The 19,709-nt window shown below is 51.5% G+C and overlaps 1 protein-coding gene across 3 annotated transcripts in view; it reads right to left on the bottom strand.

The window, feature by feature from the left end:
• The window catches only part of SPTBN4 (spectrin beta, non-erythrocytic 4), a 75,646-nt gene that overhangs the window by 7,311 nt on the left and 48,626 nt on the right, over positions 1-19,709 (bottom strand). For all 3 annotated transcript variants that reach the window (XR_008293490.1, XM_027044902.2, XM_053210121.1), the window contains 9 exons: positions 10,777-11,001; positions 9,697-9,786; positions 6,843-7,121; positions 6,620-6,750; positions 5,531-5,735; positions 4,757-5,137; positions 3,370-3,614; positions 343-481; positions 165-249 (listed from right to left, as the gene is read on the bottom strand). Coding sequence is in view for 2 of the 3 variants with exons in the window: in XM_027044902.2 (XP_026900703.2) it covers positions 165-249; positions 343-481; positions 3,370-3,614; positions 4,757-5,137; positions 5,531-5,735; positions 6,620-6,750; positions 6,843-7,121; positions 9,697-9,786; positions 10,777-11,001 (1,780 nt within the window). In the remaining variant the exon portion in view is untranslated. The remainder of the gene's footprint in view (positions 1-164; positions 250-342; positions 482-3,369; positions 3,615-4,756; positions 5,138-5,530; positions 5,736-6,619; positions 6,751-6,842; positions 7,122-9,696; positions 9,787-10,776; positions 11,002-19,709) is intronic.

Genomic DNA, 19,709 nt, shown 5'->3' with positions numbered 1-19,709 from the left:
GAATGAGAGGGGCTGGGGGCATTTCTGAGGGCACCAGCTTCTCCCCTAGGTGTCCGCTGGGCACCCATGAGTGGTGTACAAAGCATGCTGGGTCACCCTCTGGGCCTTTCCAAACATGCCAATCTCTGTGCCCTTGAACCCCATGCATGTGGGCCCCCACTCACTCTGCTGCAGCCATTCCCAATGGCGGTCCCACTTCTCTGACACCTCCTCCTTCCTGGTTCCCAGCTTGTCCAGCTGTGCCTGGATCTGGGAGTGGTGGGTGGGTAGGAGAGGCATGAAGGGAGGTTCCTGCCCCAACGGGCACAGATGGCAGAGGGGCACCCCCGCGCCCCTTCCCACCTCGTCAGCCATGGCACTCTTGTTGAGCAGCAGAGAGCGCCCCAGCTCCTGGCAGGCTGTCAGCTCAGGCACCCGTGCCTCCAGCTCAGTCTTCAGGCCCTGGTGGTAGTTCATGAGCACCTCCACTGACGACACGTCCCTACAGTGGCCGGGGGCGGGAATCTGAGCCTCAGATAGCCTCTCCAGGCCCCCATGGCAGGTGCAAGTCCCAGATGAACCCAGATCCCTGAGCCAGCTGTTTGGTAGCATCTCAGGACACCCACCTTGTCAGGCCAGGTGCTGAGGGGCCAAGCTCTTCACTGACTCAGTGACTCCAACTTTTTCCAAGGTGCTAAAATGGCACATTCTGATGATTCTAACCTCAGGCGTCAAGATCTAATTTTTCTAACTTTTTAAAGCTAAGCTTCTGAAGGCTCCACTGGCCAATGATCTGAACTTTCCAAGTCTGGGCTATCCAAACGGTAGGCAGCTGCTAGACCTGGGTAGCAAGTGAGCCCTTGAAATGTGGCTGGTCTGAATTGAGATGTGTTGAAGTGTAAAGTACACATCCTATTCTGAAGACTGTAAAATAGCCCAATGATTTTATTAAAAAAAAATATTTTGGGGGCGCCTGGGCAACTCAATTTCGGTTAAGCGCCTGACTTTGGCTCAGATCATGATCTCACAATTTGTGAGTTCCAGTCCTACATTGGGCTCTGTGCTGACAGCTCAGAGCCTGGAGCCTGCTTCGGATTCTGTGTCTCCCTCTCTCTGCCCCTCCCCTGCTCACACACTCTCTCTCTCTCAAATATAAATAAACATTAAAATATATTCTTAATTTTTTTAAAGTAAGCTCTACCCCCCAACATGGGGCTCGAACTCATGATCCTGAGATCAAGAGTCGCATGCTCTACCGACTGAGCCAGCCAGGTGCTCCTCGATAATTTTAATACTGACTACATGTTGAAATGATATATATTTGGGTTAGTAAAATGAATCACTAAAATTAACTTTCACTTGCCTCTTTGTACTTTTTTATTGAGTTAAAAAAATTTTTTAAAAGTAATCTCCACACCCAACCTGGGGCTCAGACTTACAACCTTGAGATCAAGGGTTGTGTGCTCTGCTGCCTAAGACAGCCAGACACCCCTGTACTTTTCTGATGTGTTTACAAGAAAAGCTTAAATTATATATGTGGCTCACATCCGTGGCTTGCATTATGTATCTACTGGACAGTGCTGTTCTCAGCTATCCTATGCCGAAACAAACCCCAAATCTCTGAAGGTTCCCCCAGTCAGCAAGCATAGCTTTGTAAGACTTAATACAGCCAAACTTACTTCTGAAGATCCTGAATTATAATGATTCCCGCCTAAGACTTAGTACGTCTGGAATGATCTATTTCCCAAAAGTGCCCTCCTCTGAAGTTCTCCATCTCAGTAAATTCACCCATTCATCCATTGACTCCTCTTTTTCTCTCAGCCCCTGAAGCTAATTCATCAGTCAGACCGGACATCTATAACTTTAAAACACACACTGTGAAATGCTGTGACACCTCTGAGATTTTGTATTAAAAGAACTCAGCAAGGGGTGAAGGGAGAGTTGGGGAGCACACAGATGAAACAAGGTGGGCCAAATGTTGATGGGTGTTCATTCTCTGCGTGGGGGTTCACTGTACTGTTATCACGACTTCCGTGTACATTTGAAATTTTTCCTAATAAACATTTTTTTTTAATTCCTAAAATGAATAACTTCTCCCCATCTCTACAACCATCACACTGAACCAAGCCCCCATCATCTCTCACCTGGATTATAGCAGCAGCCTCCTGGCTGGTGCACCTGTTTCTACCCCTGTTCTCTGTACTCCTTTTCCCACAAGGCATCTGGAGTAATCTTTCTCAAATGCACCTCATATCACATCACTCCCCTGTGGTGAAGTCTCCCACGGCTCCCAACTCAGGGAAAAAGGCAAACTCCTCACCATGCCCTATTGCCCCTCCCAGCTCATTTGCTACCACTCTCTACTCTCCCCCACCCCCACTCACTCCATCCAACCGTAATGATTGTCTAGCTCCTCCTCAAAATACAACCTACCTCGGGGTCTTTGCACTTGCTGATCCTTCCACCTGGAAAACTCTTCCCCCCCCCCAAAAAAAAAACTTTACCCAAGTCACCATCACTTCCCCCAAACTTTACCCAACTCACCATCACTTCCTTTAGGCCTCCATTCAAACATCACATCCTCAGAGAGGCCTTGCCAGCTAGCACCTCATCCCCTTACCTTGCTTTGTCTTCCAAGCGCTTATTACTACCTGAAATAATATTAGGTGCTTTTTAATTTATTTGTTGCCTGCCTCTATGCTCAGAATGTAAGCAGCATCAGGGAAGCGGCTTGGTCTTGCTAACCATCCACGCACAGTAGGCATTCAAGAAATATTTGCTGAGTAAATGAATGTAGGCAAGGCCTCACAGTCAGAGTCACCACTCTCCAAATCCCTGTCTTCCTGGACACGCTGCTGAACTACATTTCCCAGCCTCCCCCGCAGACAGGTTGGGGCTCCTGGGCTGACAGATGGGAGTGCAGGTTTAGTCCCTGAAACCTCCCATGCGATCTTTCTCTCCTCTTCAGTGACTGCAACTTCTGGGGCCAAGTGATGGAAAGCCCTTGGGTCCCCATCACCGCGGGATGGGTTTCTGTTGGCCGCTCACTTTGAAGCGTCAGGTCAGCAATAAATCAGTGCCCTCCACCCACTAGGTTAAGCCACAAATGCAGTCCCACACCTTGCTTTCCCTATCCTGGCTGCAGCCCACTCCATGATGTGACACAGGGAGGGCAGCAGTGGGCAACTGGGAAGGCCAGAAGGCAAGAGGATGCCTGAGCTGCCAAGGCCAGGCCTGACAAGGGGTCATAGCACATATGAAGCATTTCGTCCAGTGCCTGGCAGTTGGGTATTGAGATTTCTTCAGGGAAGGGGACTGCCGATGGGCTGCGGCGGGGAGGGGGGTGGTGCCCAGAGGCAGGTAGGGAGCCCGAGGTGGGATGAGGGGCACCTGGGCTTGTCAGCTGCCCCAATCTGGCCGGCGATGCCGTCCATCCAGGAGAGCAGGTCACGGGCCTGGCTGTGGAATCGCAGCGCGTCGGCCGTGGAGCTGACGTGCAGGCGGGCGTCTTCACAGGCTGCCAGCAGCTCCTTCCAGCCCTGCAGCACCTCCTGCTCCCGGCTGGCGATGGCCTCTGCGTGCTCACCCGCGTACACCGTCCGCAGCTGGGCTGCCCCCTCCTGCAGCTGCCGTACCTGCGGGCGGGGCATGCCAGGTCCAGCGCCGGCCCTCCTCGGGAGCCAGGCCCCGCCCCCCGGATCCGGGCCCCGCCCCGCTTCGGCTGGCCAGGTGTAATGAGCCGCCACCCTTGTGATCCTACAATTGGGTCTCCCCCTTATCCGCTGCCTGATTTCTGTTTGGGTTGCCCACTTTCTGATTGCTTTTTAGACCCATACCATGTTTCACTCACGTCTGCTGCCTGTTTGTCATTGACTCACCTGCGTTCTGACTGCTTTTGGACCTATGACCAGGTTTCTTTCAGTCCGCTGCCTGATTTCTTTTGGTCTGAGAGCCCTACTTCCATTGGGTCTGCCTCCACCTCAGTACAGACCGATCTGATTTCCTTCAGGAAACCTCTTTCCACCCTGATGTTGAGTAGACATACTGTCCATTTTTTTCTTCACTCAGTTTTTTTTTTTTTTTTTTTTTTCAGACTCACTACCTACCGCCCAAGTTCCTTCAGAATGGTTATTCAGTTACTATTGGGTCTCCTACTCAATTTCTATCGGCTCTGCCATGTGAGTTCACCAGACCGGCCACTCACTCCCTATTGGTTCAGCCGCCTGACTTCTTTTGGAGTGACCACCATATTTCTATCAGATCCACTGCCTAATCACTATCAGTCTCTCTGCTTGATTTCTAACAGCCTGACAGTCTAACAGCTCCATTGTCATTTCCATGAAACCCACTCCCATCAAAGTTCTTGCAGGAAAATCATAGGATACCATCCGAGACCTATCAAATTTCTATCTGCCCCAGAGCCAAATTTCTCTTAACCCTCTGAAATTTCCTTCAGGCTCTCCATGTGGATTTGGAAAAGATTCCCTTCACAGTTTCTAGGAGAACCCCTGCCATTGGAGAAACTGTCTGATTTCTATCAGACATTCTGTACCACCTTTCCCCCCACACTGCCTGAGTTCTATGCACCAAGCAATCAGGCGGTTTTCTGCCTGCCCCATCATCTGGCTTCTCCCTGTTCTGTGGTCTGTTTTCATCTGTTCTACTGTCTAATGTCGATCTGTTCTACAGCCTGATTTTCGCCTGCTCTGCAGCCCAACACGCCTTGGCCACGCTGTCCAGGCCCTCCCACCTCCCCTCTTGGCCACCGGCGCCCCACCTGGGACACGAGGAGCTGCAGGTCATGCTCAAAGGCCCGCAGGGTCCGCTGCATGGAGCTGGCGCTGGGTCTCGGCTCAGGTGGGGCGGTCAGACGGGGCAGTCGCCTCCGCTTCTCCTCGATCTGACCCTGAAGCTCTCGGGCATCGCTGAAGAACTTATGCAGCTCCCGAGAGGCAGCCAGCAGCTGAGCCCTTGTGCCCATAAGCTCCAGCAGCTCGGCCCAGGCCTCGTTCAGCCCGTCCTTCCACTCAGCCATGGTGGCCGCCGCCGTGTGGCCGCACTCAATCAGCTCATCCACCATCTGGTTCACGGCCGCCAGCCGCTCCCGCCCTGCCGTGCCCGTCTCACTGGCGAACTCGGAGAATTTCTCCTGCAGCACCTGCCACCAGGAACACAGCATGGGCCAAGGCCCTGTACACACGAGCCCCCTCCAGCCCACCGTCTTGTACCGTGTTGAGTAATAATAGTAACGATGATGATGACGGTCACGAGAAAAAGCAAGATCAAATGCTCATCGAGCACTTGCTCTGTAGCAATAACAGCAGCAAGAGAAATAATCCAATGACAGTAACTGACACCATCTTGGGCACCGTGTGTGCTGGGTATTGTCCTAAGTGCCTTACACTCTGGTAAATTCTTGGGGCTCACAAAAGAGCCAAGAGGTGGGTGCTATGATCATCCTCGGATTCGAGCTGGGGAAGCTGAGGCCCAGAGAAACTTAGGAGCATATGCGGTCGCCGCGGGTATTAATGTTATGACTGGTGGTGCTCACCGTGACGTGCTCAAAGTCCTGGCCAAGCTCAGGGGAGCCGGCCACCACCTCCTTCTCCGCGATCCAGTGCTCGAGCTCGTCCACCTGGCGGCTGAGCTGGTACAGCCAGTACTGCTGCTCCAGGCTCACCCTGCGCTCTTCGCCCAGCTCCTTGAGTGCCACATACAGGCGGTCCACCTGAGACTGCCGACGGCTGATCTGCTCGCTGATGGGGGACACGGAGGGGCAGGGATGGAGCCCCCCGAGACTTCAGGACAGAGCTGTGACCCCCTGCCACCCCCCTCTCAGGGCAGGGCTGTGTTTCCTCTGAACCTTCGGCCACAGTAGCACCTGCTGGGACTCCTTCTCGGGGGCTTCTGTTTTCTGCAAGACTCGGATTCAGCGAACCCAATACTTGCATCTCAGCGCTCAGGGGAAACCGCTCCCCTAAGCTTGACAAGCTCACTGCCCCTCCCCCCTCCCCCCATCTTCTCTGTGGTCCCACCCCCTGCCCCTCCAGTGACCCGGGCGGGGCTCCCGACTCCCTACTTGGGTCCCCAGCCAAGGCACCTCACCTCCAGTCCATCTCCTGGCTCAGGAGGGCAGAGGTCTAACCCTGGGCTCCCTCTCAGGTCCCAACCCTCGTCCAGGCCTCCCAGAGATGGCCCCTACTCCTGACCTTAGGGAGGCCATACACCTGGCCACCCAGGAGGTCTCAGGCTACACCCAATCACAGCACTCCAGGGTTTTCTGTCCTTCTGGACACTTCCCAGACACTGGGTGGAAAGAAGGCCCTTCCCTGTCTTGAGCTCTTTCTTCTCTCCTCAGTCTGAGGCATCACCTCGCATCCCTACACTCAAATCCCAGTACCCCTGGCCCCACCCTCTCAACCATCCCTGGGCACTGCCCCTCCATCCGGGGCACCAACCACCTGCTGAAATCCGAGGGCTCCAGCTCGGGGCAGTGAGGGCCCCTCCCACCCCAATGTCCAATTTGGGACCCTGTCCCAATTTCCACCAGCGAAGCTTCAGACTCTGCTGGGCCATTCCTTAAGAACTGGCTCCGCCCCGCCTGACCCCAATCCCCCCCCCCCCGCCCCCGTCCGCCCACCTGTCCGGGTGCCCCATCTCCAATAGCGCCCGGCACTGGCGCGACAGCTGCGCGATGCTTTCCTCGTAGTTCTCCACGCCCTGCTCCAGCTGCAGGTGCTTCTTGAGCAGCTGCAGGGTGCTCTGTTCGTCCTGGGGGCACACGGCGCCCGCGATGAGGCGGCAGCGGCCGGCCCCGGGCTCCAGAGTCCCCAGGTCCCCCGCACCCCCCAGCCCGGGCGCACCTTGCCCTTGTCCTCACTCATCATGAGCAGCTCCTGCTCGCCCAGCCACGCCTCCACCTCCGCCACGTCGAAGTAGTACTGCTCCACCTGGAAGGCGGCGTCCAGCACCTGCTGCCGCCGCTCCGCCGCCTCCCGCAGGCCGGCCCAGGCGCCCTGCAGCTGCTCCTGACCTCGGCGCACGGCCTCCGCCTCCGGGCTACGCAGCGAGGCCAGCGTGCCCGCGCGCTCCAGCACCTCCTCCAGCCGCGGCCCGTGCGCCTGGATCTCCCGTCGCAGGCCCTGGGGGCGGGAGGTGGGGGTGTGGGTGGAGAGGGGCTTTCCGAGGCCCGGCAGGACCGCGTGCGCACAGCCCACGGAGGGCATCAGAACCTCCCCCCTACCCCCCCCCCCCCCCGCCCCGCAGATAGCCCTCCACCTTGCGGCAGGTACCACGGAAGCAGTTTGCTGTAACTCGCTCACTCACACCCCCATGTTGCAGGTGGGAAAACAAGCAATTAGTAAGGGGGTGACAGGACTTGAGCACAGGACGCTGGCCCCAGAGACTGTGCTCTCAACCAAGCCGCCTGGTGGTGTCAGATACCCTCTAATGGTTGAAACAGGCTGCGAATCAGGTTGCTTAGGGGCAGTGGCTGTCTAACTCACGGGCAGTGAAGTGTGCAAATCTTTTTACACGTGGGTACACCGTGTACCCAGGGCAGGATGTGGAACACTTCCATCACCCTCCAAGGTTCCCCCTCAAGCAGCTCTGCACTTGCCGTGTGCCCTCCTTGGCTTCTGTGCCTCGGTTTCCTCAAGTTGCAAACGGAGATAATACTTGTGGACACTGAGCGCCTGCTACCTGGCTGTCAGGCACTTTGCCAAGCAAGCGCTCTGCACGATGTAGCAGCTCATCTGGTCCTCATGGCAGCCCCAGGAGTCTGACTTCATTCTATCTCACTTTACAGATGGGGAAGCCAAGGCACGGCGGGGGGGGGGGGGGGGGGGCGGGTGGTGTTGAGGAACTTGCCAACTGCACATGGCTGGTGGTGGCCCTAACATCCACCTTGTGGGGTTGTTACTATGGCGCACTCAGAACTGTGCCTGGTATGCAGTAGGTGCTCAATCAGTACCAACTGCTATCACTCGTCCAACAGCTCCTGAGTGTCCAGCACTCTTGTGCACGCACAGCTGAGCTCCCCCAGCGTTAAGCACGAAGTGCACTTGACTGCTTGCCTCAACCGTGAAAAGGACAGGCCAGTTCTGCTTGTCCTCAACATTGTCAACGGCCGAGAGTGTGTTCATCGAAACAGAGACACGAAAGCTGGGGCGCCTGGGTGGCTCAGTTGGCTAAGCGTCCAACTCTTTTTTCTTTTTTTTTAGAGAGTATATATATATATATATTTTAACGTTTATTTATTTTTGAGACAGAGAGAGACAGAGCATGAATGGGGGAGGGTCAGAGAGAGGGAGACACAGAATCTGAAACAGGCTCCAGGCTCTGAGCTGTCAGCACAGAGCCCGACACGGGACTTGAACTCACGGACCGTGAGATCATGACCTGAGCCGAAGTCGGCTGCTTAACTGACTGAGCCACCCAGGCGCCCCAAGTGTCCAACTCTTGATGTCAGCTCGGGCCGTAATCTCGTGGTTGTGGGATCGAGCCCAGAGTCAGGCTCCATGCTAAGCGGAACCTGCTTGGAATTGTCTCTCCCCTCCCTTCTCCCTGCCCCTCCCCTGCTCATGAGCTCTCCCTCTCTCTCTCTCAAAATAAATAAACTTAAAAAGAAGAAGAAGAAGAACGAAATCTAAAAAAACCCTCCATCTGTGCAGCGTGGTCACAAACTTTTGAGAATAATTTGTAAACCCACCTCCCCTCCATCTCTCAGTGCCCATTCTCCCAACTCATATTCTTTGGTAAAGGGGGTAATGAGAATAGCTGGTAGGGTTACTGTGGGGATTAAATTAAACAACCAACATACCCCCCTAGGACGGACGGCACTTGGCACACAGTAAGTCTTTTAATCCATGTGTAATTATTATCGGTAGTCGTAGTATTCCTCTTTTATGTGTCTTACACTAGGCTTTGACTGAGTTGCTTTGACTGAAGAGTGCTTCGGCTAAGTGATTTGAAAATTTAGATGTGGAACTAAGGCCCGGAGAAGTGAACAGAGATCCAGAGAGCTTTTTGGGGCTCAAAAGCACCCCCACCTTGATCAGCTGGGGAGTCAGCGCTCTCCCACTGATTATCTCGTCCTTTCTCCCTGTGGGTGGTTTGGGTTCTCATCTACTGTTGTTTTTCTTTGTCCTTGCCCAACAGCCATGCTTCTCACTGTTACTCATGGGACCCTGGCTTTCCTTTGAGGAACCCCCTTGCCTCAATCTCAGCCCAGGTGATGAAGGCTGACTCCACCTGCAGGTTCCAAGAGTGGGCCCTGAGTCCAGACCAGGCCAACAGAGCAGTCAAATCCCTGGCCACCATGATTAGTTCGGGGATGGGTATGGGACTCAAGCTCGGCCAGGGAGAGTTTATCCCTGGGACTATTGCTGAAAATATTGAGAGAGAGAAATCCTCTTCAGTTTTACTGGTGGGATGTACACTTGAATCTGCTGGAGGTCTTTCGCTACCAGGGGAGAAGAGCTGGCCCTGAGAATAAAGCTACCACAGAAACATACACCCACACACCCACACTCACACTGTGCTGAGAGATTCGTGACATCACGGAAGTACCTGGATGCATCTATACCTGCTGTCCATCACAGTCTTCCCCATCACAAGAGCCAGCGAATTTCCTTTTTGGGGTCTTAACCACTTGGACCTGTTTTCTCTCATATCCAGATGTGTCCTAACCCACACCCTCACCCTGGCTCTGCTCACCTGGTTCTTTTTGATGTACTGTTGGACAGCCTGCAAACCACTGCCTCGCTCGGTCTGCATGGCCAGTGGCAGTCGCTCCTGGACCCATGCCTGGGGAGGATACAGGGAGCAGGTCAAGGGGAGAATGCACCCAAGGACCCCTGCATCCCAATTCAACTGGAAGCCACTGGCACAGTATCTAAGGCCCTTCCTCACCAAAGAGTCTTGGTCACATCTTTGGCCCCTTCTCTTGACATGCTCTGCTTTGCTCTCTGCATGCACTCAAGCCACGTTCGTGCTTACCTCTGTCCTCTGCACAGGCACGTCTTGCTTCCTGGAATTCCCTTCCTGCTCCCTCAGTGGGCTCACTGGGACTCTTCCTTCCTGTCTCCACTCAGACATCCCCTCCTCTAGGAAACCCTCCCTGACTCTGGACCTTGGCCAGCTGCCTCCTAACTTCCTCATAACAGCCCTAATCACCCTGGATTGTCACTGTCTGGAGAGAGCTCTGTCTCCCCGCCCCCCCCCCCCCACCTTGGACTCTTGAGCCCTCTATGGGCAGGAATGGGGTCCGTCTTGGTCACCCCCGTGACTGCATTATCATCCAAGCCCAGAGCTGGGCCCATAATGATCAAGTGAATGAGCAAATGCGTGAGTAAATGAACGAATGAGCAAATGAGGAAGTGAGTGACTAAGTGCGAAAATGAATGAATGAGGGGCGAGCGAATAAATGGATAGTAATAAATCAGCGAGGGAAGGAATAAAGGATGAGTCAGTGAACAACTAAATGGCTTCACGAATAAATCAAGGAATGAGAGTAAGTGAGGGTGGAAAAGGTGAATGAATAAATGCGTGGATAAGTGAACGAGTGAATGAGTAAGGGAAGGATTGAGTGACTGGGTCTAGATCGGTGTCAGTCGGTAGGTCTCCCAGTCAGCTCCGCCCTTGAACTCGCCAAGGTCCCACGGCCTCGCCCCCACTCCCAGCCTCCACTCCCCCGCTGGCTCGCCGGCTCGCCTGTGGCCTCCTAACCCGCCCCATCCGCGCAACCCTCACCTCCCGGTTACCCCGGTCCCGCCCCGTCCCCGTGCCGGTCCTCACCAGCTCGTCGTCGAGGTCGTGCGCCACCTGGTGCAGCTCCTTGGAGGCGAGCAGCAGGCGGCGGCGCTCCTGCAAGGGCTCGAGCAGGCGCACCAGGCGCTCGCCCACCGCGTTCTGCCGCTCGCCCACCAGCTCCTTGCTGGCCGGCTCCAGGGGCAGCGCCGCGGTCTGCGCCTGCAACTCTCCCACCTCGCGGTACCACTCCTCCACCTGCGACTCCATCGACTGTGGGGACAGGGGCAGAGACAACGGGCTCCACCCTCCCTCCCCATCCTGCTGCGGCTCTCCAGGACCTTCATGGTGACGGCCAAACCCGTCACCACGAGGCACCATTTCACTGGGCCCTTGCCCTCCAGAAGCGCTACCCTCCTCGCTGATGCTGCCACACATTAAACAAGTTCCTGCCTCAGGGCCTTTGCCTTTGCTATTCCCCCTACCAGGCATGCTCTGCCTTGTCAATCAGAGTTCAGTTCAAACATTATTTTCTCAAAGAGGCTTACCTGCCCCCCTGGACTAAAGCGGCCCACTAATTCGTTAATTGTCAGAACAACCCTTCAAATTTCCACCCTACTTTACAGAGGTGGAAACTGAGGCCCAGAGAAGTTAGGTAACTTGTCCAAAAGAGCCAACCTTTCCAAACGTCATAAATACAACATTATAGTGATTTAAATGGCTGGTATGCCATAGGGGTAGACAGAAAGTGCAAAAGCAGACCCAAATACACTGGAGAATTCATACATTTTATAGATGCCATTTCAAATCTCCAAAGAAAAGATGGATTATTCAATGAGTGGTCATGGGCCAACTGGCTAACCAGTTCAGCTGGATCCCTTCCTTGCTCTTTGTGCTGAAAACAATTCCAGATGGATTAAAGACTTAAATGGAATAAGTAAATCCATAAGGCAGAGAAGAAAACCTGGGCAAATGCTTTTATAATCTTAGGATGGAGAAAATCTTTCCAAGCAAAAAAAAAAAAAAAAAAAAATCATAAAGGGAAGATTTATAAATTTGGCCACATAAAATACTTTTGCATCAACCAAAATTTCTAAATGTAGTTGGAAGGCAAGTGACCACCTGAAAAAAATATTTAACACATATTAGAACAAGGAGCTAGTTTCTTTGACAGTCAGAGAATTCCCCTTCCCCTTCTCCCTGCTTCCTTTGTCTCCACTTACCACCATCAGATAATTCTGTCTTTATTTGAGGGTTTTTTTTTTTTTTTTTTAATCGGTCTCCGGCTTCTAGAATGGGAGCTTCATGAGGGCAGGGTTTGTGTCAATTGGCCTGTGTATTCCTGAGCACCTAGAACAGCGTCTGCCATGTAGAAGGTCTTCAGTTGTGATTTGTTCAATGCCAAAGACAAAGGCTGGCCCAATGTGAACAGGCACTTCTCCCAGTGAAAAGGCAAACACAGAAGACAGACTAAGCACCCGAAAAGATGCCCAGTCTCACTAATCAGCAGGAAAATACAATTTAAAACAAAGTATCTTTCCCTATTCACCAGATTGGCAAACATGTAAGGGGAGAATAATATCTAGTATTGGCGAAGATGCAGAGGGACGGTCAGGCACACTCAGCCACTGTCGGTCGGTGGTGGTGCAAATTAGTAGAGCCTTTTTGGAAGGCAATTTGGCAAGTCCTATCAAAATGTAAAAAAAAAAAAAAAAATGTGCATACGTTTTGACCCAGCATTTGCACTTGCCCTTCTAGGAATGTAACTAAAGAAATACTGGCACATGTGCACAAAGATGTTTGTCCCAGGATGTTCATTGTAGCTGTTTGTCCAAGGATCACATGGTAGCAGAGTTTATAATGGGAAAAAATTAGAAACAAACACGATGCCCATCAAGAATGAAATGGTTAAACAAATCCACATCAGTATGGAATAATGGTCAAGATTTACTGTTAACAGAAAAAAGCAACTTAGAACACACATTTGAATATATTACATTTGTCACGGGTTGCACATGCATAACGATTCCCTGGAATAAACAAGAAATTAATCACAGATGGTACCTATTGGGGAGACAAGAACTCCATGAATGGGGCAGGGGTGAAGGAGAGACTTGTTGCATAGGATTTTTTGTACAGCTTTTGATGTCTGAGCCATAAAATATAATTATTAAAAAATTTAAGCATTAAAAAATTAAGAACAGTAAAAATCCATGCAGGTAGTGAATGAGTGCACAGAAAGAGGTCCAGGAGGATGCACACCAAATCATAACTGAGGTTTCCTTTGGGTGCGGGAATGAGAGGCATGGTTAAGGGAGACTTTACGTCTTACTGAAGACTTCTAGGTTAGTAAGATCTTTTACCAAAAGAATATATTAATTTATTACTTGTGTGACTCTAAACAGATGGGGGAAAGCCATAAAAGAAAGCAAAACAATAATGAAATTAAGTGGTAACAGATTAGAGCAAATGACTGCAACTCAATACTCAAGACCCAAGAATCAAGTGAAGACTTTTTGTTCCAAAGTTCGGTAATGCAGAACTGTTGATTTTGCCAGTCCACCATTCACCCTTTCCTCTGCAGCACCTCAAATCCTGCTCTCAGACCTGAGCTTCCTGAGGGACTAAAAGAACCTTGAGCTCCAAGGGTGGCCACATGACCCAACCTAGCCAATCAGAACACTGAAACCAACCATCCTGGCCACAGGGATTGGGTAACAGATGGCATGTGACCTAAGATCAGCCAATGAAAACTCTTCCCACTTTTGCGGGAAAAGCAAGTGAGCTCAGGCAGGTGCTCTCTTTCCCATGGGGTCCCTTAGCTGTTAGAACATATGCCCGGGGTGCTGGGGGCCAAGGTGCCACAAGGAAGGTACAGACTCCCGGACAAGGAGGCCAACACAGAAGAAAGCAGGACCCAGAAAAAGAGACAGATTGCCCAGGACATAATTTGAGTAACTGATCCAGCCATGCCTACAGCTGCACACCCGCTGGATTTTTCAGCTAGGTGAGCCAAGAACCTCCCCTTTAGCCCAAGTCAATGTGGTTTGAAGTTCTATGAACTGCACCCTTGAGTCCCAGCTGATACAGTTAACAATCTGTAGGAGTCATAAAAATGGATAAAAATCAAACGTTGTAACAAGTCAAAACCATCCAAAAGAAATTTCAAAAGGCATAATTACATGCTGCAGAAATCAAAGTAAAATAGTCACTCCAAAACCCTTTTCACTAAGAAAATCACAGCAGCAATGTGTAGAAAACAAAATGCATTCGAATTCTGGAAACACATATAATCTGAAATGTTAAGGTTACAAATTCTAGTTCTCCACTAGATCAAAACCCCTCCATAACCTGCCCACCAAGCGGCTGTGTGAACTGAGATGGGATAATTACAGGACTGACACTTTTCTACTTCTGCAAGAATGCCACATATTTTGAACACTCATTTAATGTGAATCCTTCCCTGTAAATGTGAGCAAAGGTTACAGAAGGACAGTTGGTCATTAAACACACAGAAAGATGTGGAGCCTCCTTCAATGTTAAGGGAAATGCAAATTAAAATAACCATAAGGCACGGGCGCCTGGGTGGCTCAGTCAGTTAAACATCCGACTTCGGCTCGGGTCATGATCTCACAGTTCATGGGTTCGAGCCCCGTGTCAGGCTCTTTGCTGACAGCTCAGAGCCTGGAGCCTGCTTAGGATTCTGGGTCTCCCTCTCTCTCTGCCCCTCCCCTACTCATGCTCTGTCTCTCTCGTGTGTGTGCAAAAATAAACATTAAAAAAAAATAACCATAAGCGTCTTTCAGGGGCGTCTGGGAGGCTCAGTTGATTAAGGGTCTGACTCGATTTCGGCTCAGGTCACGATCTCACAGTTCCTGAGATCCTGCATTGGGGATTCTCTCTCTCCCTCTCTCTCTGTCCCTCCCCCACTCATGCATGTGCACCTGCTCGCTCGCTCGCTCTCTCTCTCTAAAATAAATAAATAAACTTTAAAAAAAAAGAGTATCTTTTACTTCTCAGATTAGCAGAGATGAGAAAGCTTGATGATGACCACTTGGGAAGAAGAATGCTGTCTCATGGAGGTGTGTCCACTGCCTTTTCAAAATCTCTCTCAAAAAGTTTAACACCTACACCTTTTGGCCCAGAAATTGGACCTTGAGGACTCTTTTCTACAGAAATGTTTGCACGTGGGCTCAATACGTATGGACGGGGATGTCTCTCGCAGTGGTATTCATACTAGCAGAAGATTAGAAACAGCCCAGAGGTCTCTCAGCAGAGGGCTGGTTAAAGATGGATGGTGGAGCCACCCAACACTAGATCCATATATTCTTTGACAAGAGAGGACACCCAGGGTGTTTTGTCAGGTGAAAAGGGCAAGCTTCAGTATGGTCCATCTCTGTGTCAAGGGTCTCGTCCCTGGAGACCGAGACTGCATGGGGGGAGGCGGCGGGGAAGGAAGCCTTTTTACTTTTCACATTATACTTCTTACCATCACAGCAATCATAGGTAACACATCCTGATGCCTGCCCCCTGACAGGAGCTGCTCTAAGCGCTTGGCCAGGATTAATTTATGTAATCTTCACAGCACAGGAGGTCAGGAAGACGGGGATGTTTGCTTCATTCACAGCTGGATCCCAGTGCCTGGCCCTGTGCCTGGCACAGAGTAAGGTCTCTGTAAACGTGTGCTAACTTTGTTTGTTGGACTAGTCACTAAGCTGTTCTGCTTCTCTTAGCTGGGCAGTATGAAAAATTAAGAATGAGGGGCTCCTGGGTGACTCAGTTGGTTAAGCATCCGACTCTTGATTTCAGCTCAGGTCACGATCTCACAGTTTGTGGGTTTAAGCCCCTCATCGGGCTCTGTGCTGACAGTGCAGGGCCTGCTTGGGATTCTCTCTCCCTCTCTCTCTGCCCTTCCCCGCTTGAGCTCTCTCTCTCAAAAACTAAACATTAAAAACATTTAATAAAAACAAAAAATAATAAAAATTAAGAATTTTAAAAATTAGGGGTGCCTGGGTGGCTCGGTGGTTAAGCGTCTGACTCTGGCTCAGGCCTGCTTTGGATTCTGTGCCTCCTTCTCTCTCTGCCCCTACCCCTCTCACATTCTGTCTGTCTGTCTCTCTCTCTCTCTCTCTCAAAAATAAATAAACATTAAAAAAAATAATAATTGAGGCTCAGAAAGGTGGGGTCACTTGCCCTGGGTCACACAGTAGTGGAATGGGGCCTCAAACCCTGGATGTGCAGCTCCTGTATCAGACTCTCCCCCTAGGCCATGCTGAGTTCACGAAGAAATGTGACAAAGAATGCTTGGGGGGGGGAGGGGTGTTTCCTTGGCCAGAGAAAGAGCCTTACTTGGTGCGGGTGTGTGTGTGTGTGTGTGTGTGTGCAGGGGTGGGGTGGGTGGTAAGGAGTCCCCAGAGACTCAGCCTAGCAGCTGCAAATCCTCCAGTGCATTTTCCCCTGGCCCGTCCCCCTCAGATGGCAGGAGACCAGCCGCCCCCCTCCCCAGGCAGGAGCCCGTGGCTGAGCCAGACCAGCTGGTTAGGCCCTTGAGGACCTGGCAAGTGGGGGCTTGGGACTCCACCATCTGGTCCCTGGGCCTGGAAGCACAGTTGGGCAGGAGGCTCTGAGAGAGGACTCTGGGTCACGTGGCCTACGCCTCAGGTGGGCTCCCAGGAAGCCGGTGGCAGCAGCTGGGGAGGGGGGAGGGGGGAGGACACAGGAGGACACAGGGATCAGGAGAGATCAAGGGAGAGATGGAGAACTGAAAGAAAAAGAGAAGAGAGTGAGAGAGTAAGGGAAATAAAGAGGGACACGACGATGGGAGACAGAAACTCCCAGAGTTTCCACACAGACGAACTGGGGGAGCAGGGCCGAGAGACAGGCCCAGAGAGAGGCCGAGAGGGCAGACCACTCACACATCCACACCCCCTCTGCCTGAGCCAGCCCGCTCCAGCCCTGCCTGGCCCCGGGGCCTGAGGGGTGTGGCAGCCAGGAAATGTGCCGGCTGGATGGCGGCCGCCCGCCCTCCTGCATGTGCCCAGTGTCTGAGCTCTCAGGCGGCCCCAGGGGACAGCGGGGCCTTGGGCAGCCCCTCCCCTCCCCAGCGGCAGCTCCAGAGGCCCAGCTGGGCTCCATCTGGGGGCCGTGGCCTACTGAGTCACTCCCCGCCGCCTCGGGCTCCCTCTGCTGGGGAAAGTCCCGTTCTGGGGCCTGCCCCGACTCCCATCTCTGTGTGATCCTGGCCAGACCCTTGTCTCTGCCGGACCTCAGCCTCTCCCTGGAACAAATGCTTGAACAAATGTTTCCTTCCTTGGGGAGGGAAGAGTAGGAGGCCCCAAATCCTCCCTCCAAAACCTAAATGGCCAAAAGAAAGACAGGGATGTTCAAGCTCACCAGTCACGGGAGAAAATACAAATGCAAACACCCAACCATCAGACTGGGAAAAATCTAAAAACTGACAACACCAGGTGTGGGCGAGTATGGGCGGAAACAGGAACTCCCGTTCGCTGTTGGGGAGAGAGCATTAATTGGCAGCACGCCTCAGGCAAGCTATTTGGCAAGATCACATGACCTGAAGATAGCTCTAACCTTTGGCACTATGTTAACGTGCCAAACATAACGTTTCATATGTCACCCCCCAAAATACACTTTTTTTAAAGTAGGCTTCACACACAGCACAGAGTCCAACACGGGGCTTGACCCCATGACCCTGAGATCAAGACCTGAGCTGAGATCGAGTCGGATGCCCAACCTACTGTGCCACCCAGGCGTCCCCCAAAACACATTTTTAAGAGAAGTTTATTTATTTTGAGAAAGAGAGAGAGTGAGCACATGCATGTGAGCAGGGGAGGGGCAGAGAGAGAGAGAGGGAGAGAGAGAGAATCCCAAGCAGGCTCCCCACTTTCAGTGCAGAGCCCGATTAGGGCTTGAACTCATGAACCATGAGATCATGACCTGAGCTGAAATCAAGAATCGGACGCTTAACTGACTGAGCCACCCAGGCACCCCCCCACCCAAAACACAGTTTTATAAAGCAAAATGAGGGGCGCCTGGGTGGCTCAGTTGGTTAAGCGTCTGACTTCGGCTCAGGTCATGATCTTGAAGTTTGTGAGTTCTAGCCCCCCATTGAGCTCGCTGCTATGGGTGCAGAGCCTGCTTTATATCTGTCTCCCTCTCTCTCAAAAATAAATAAACATTTCAAATAAATAAAATAAAATGCAAAATGAGTGGGAGGGATACCCCAAATGGAAAACAAAGGAAATAACTGTTTTGCATAAATAGCAACGACACCGAAGGCCAGGAAATAACTACCAACTAACTTTGAGCACACTATAGTGATGATACGCTCCATCCGGTTGAAGACAATTAAAACAAAAACTTAAAAACCTGTAAACAAATACTGAAACAACTCCATAAATTACATCTTTGAATCTTCGCTACGTCCACATGAGGTATTATCATTGTGCCCATTTTACTGATGAAGAGACTGAGACACAAAAAGTGAAGTAATTTCCAGGTCAATCGGTTCGCAAATGAGAGAGCCAGGGCTTGACCCCAGGCAGCTAGGCTCCCACAACCATGACCTCGCCCATGGTGCCCCACTGCCTCCCGCGGTCCCGCTGCCAACGAGTGACTTAGCATGATGGTGTTTCCCATCACACAGAGCAGGACCTGAGGTGTGGAGCTGGAGGCAAAGCCACTTGCCTAACATCGGATGGCTGGTAAGACGCAGTGTTATCATTCAAACCCAGACCCGCCTGATTCCTGGGTCTGTGCCTTTACCCACCGCAATGTGCTGCCAGGGAGGAATTAGCAATAGCAGTAAGACCATTAACAACGCTAGTAATAGTTTCCCCTGCACTGGCTGTCTTCTTTCGCCCCTCCTGACCCCCAGTCTAAGCTTCTCCACCCTGCTCTGTGCCCCAGGGGCCTGACCCGTGCAGACGGCCTCAATCGGCCCCCCTGCCTTCCGGCTTTCAGATGGGCTGGGCTCAGGACTAGCTACAAAATTTGTGGGGCCCAGAGCAAAATGAAAACGCAGGGCCCCTTGTTTAAATATTATGAAGATTTCAAGACAGCGACAGCAGAGCACTGAATTTCCTCAAGTTATCCTCGGTGGGGCATGCTTTCTGCTTCTGTCTGGGACCCTGACAGTCACAGATCCTCATTTCTTAAGAGCTCACGACACCCCCCAACACCTTTTCAAGGGGTGTGCAAGGTTACAACTATTTTATAAGAGTGCTAAGGTGTTTTTTGCCTTTATCACACCCATTCCCTTCCAAGAATATAGTGTGGTTCTGCAGGGACCATATGACCCGTGCCATTGTAACCAAATGCTGGCAGAAGCAAAGGTGAGAATCTTCTATCAAGCCAGATGAGAAAGAGTTGCAGCACTGAAAACAGTGCCAATCTTCCAGTGTTTTTTTTCGTTTTTGTTTTTTTGTCTTGGAAAATATATTCTTCACAAAAGAACCCTTTGGGCTTGACATGTGATTGATTTCTCATTGCTGTTTGTATGTGAATCAAAAATGGAAGTATTTCTCAGGTTTAATTTTTAGTACAGTAAATATCAATAGGCATAATGCACCTGAACAAAAGCTCTTGGGGGATCTCCATGATTTCTAAGAGTGTAAAGGTGTCCTGGAGACCGAGCCATTTGAGAGCCGCTGCTGTGTATACAGCAATGACATCACTGGTATCAGATTCAGATCTATTTGTCTCTCTGCTCCTTTGCCTGTCTCCCCACTAGAACGAGAGCCCCAGGAAGGCCGTGGTTTTTGGTCAGTTTTGCCCACTGCTGTATTCTGGCACCTAGAAGAGCACCTGGCATACGGTTGGTGCTCAATAAAGATTCGCTGCATGGATGAGTGAATAGATGGTAATTAGTATCATGCTTTTATTATTAGTCAGCTTGGTTTTTTGTTTTTGTTTTTTTGTTTTTTGGGTTTTTATTTTTTTGCCAGACCCTATGCCAAGCCCTT

The sequence above is a fragment of the Acinonyx jubatus genome, chromosome E2, assembly GCF_027475565.1.
Source record: "Acinonyx jubatus isolate Ajub_Pintada_27869175 chromosome E2, VMU_Ajub_asm_v1.0, whole genome shotgun sequence".
NCBI classification, from domain to species: domain Eukaryota; kingdom Metazoa; phylum Chordata; class Mammalia; order Carnivora; family Felidae; genus Acinonyx; species Acinonyx jubatus.
This window is presented reverse-complemented; position numbering and strand designations above follow the sequence as displayed.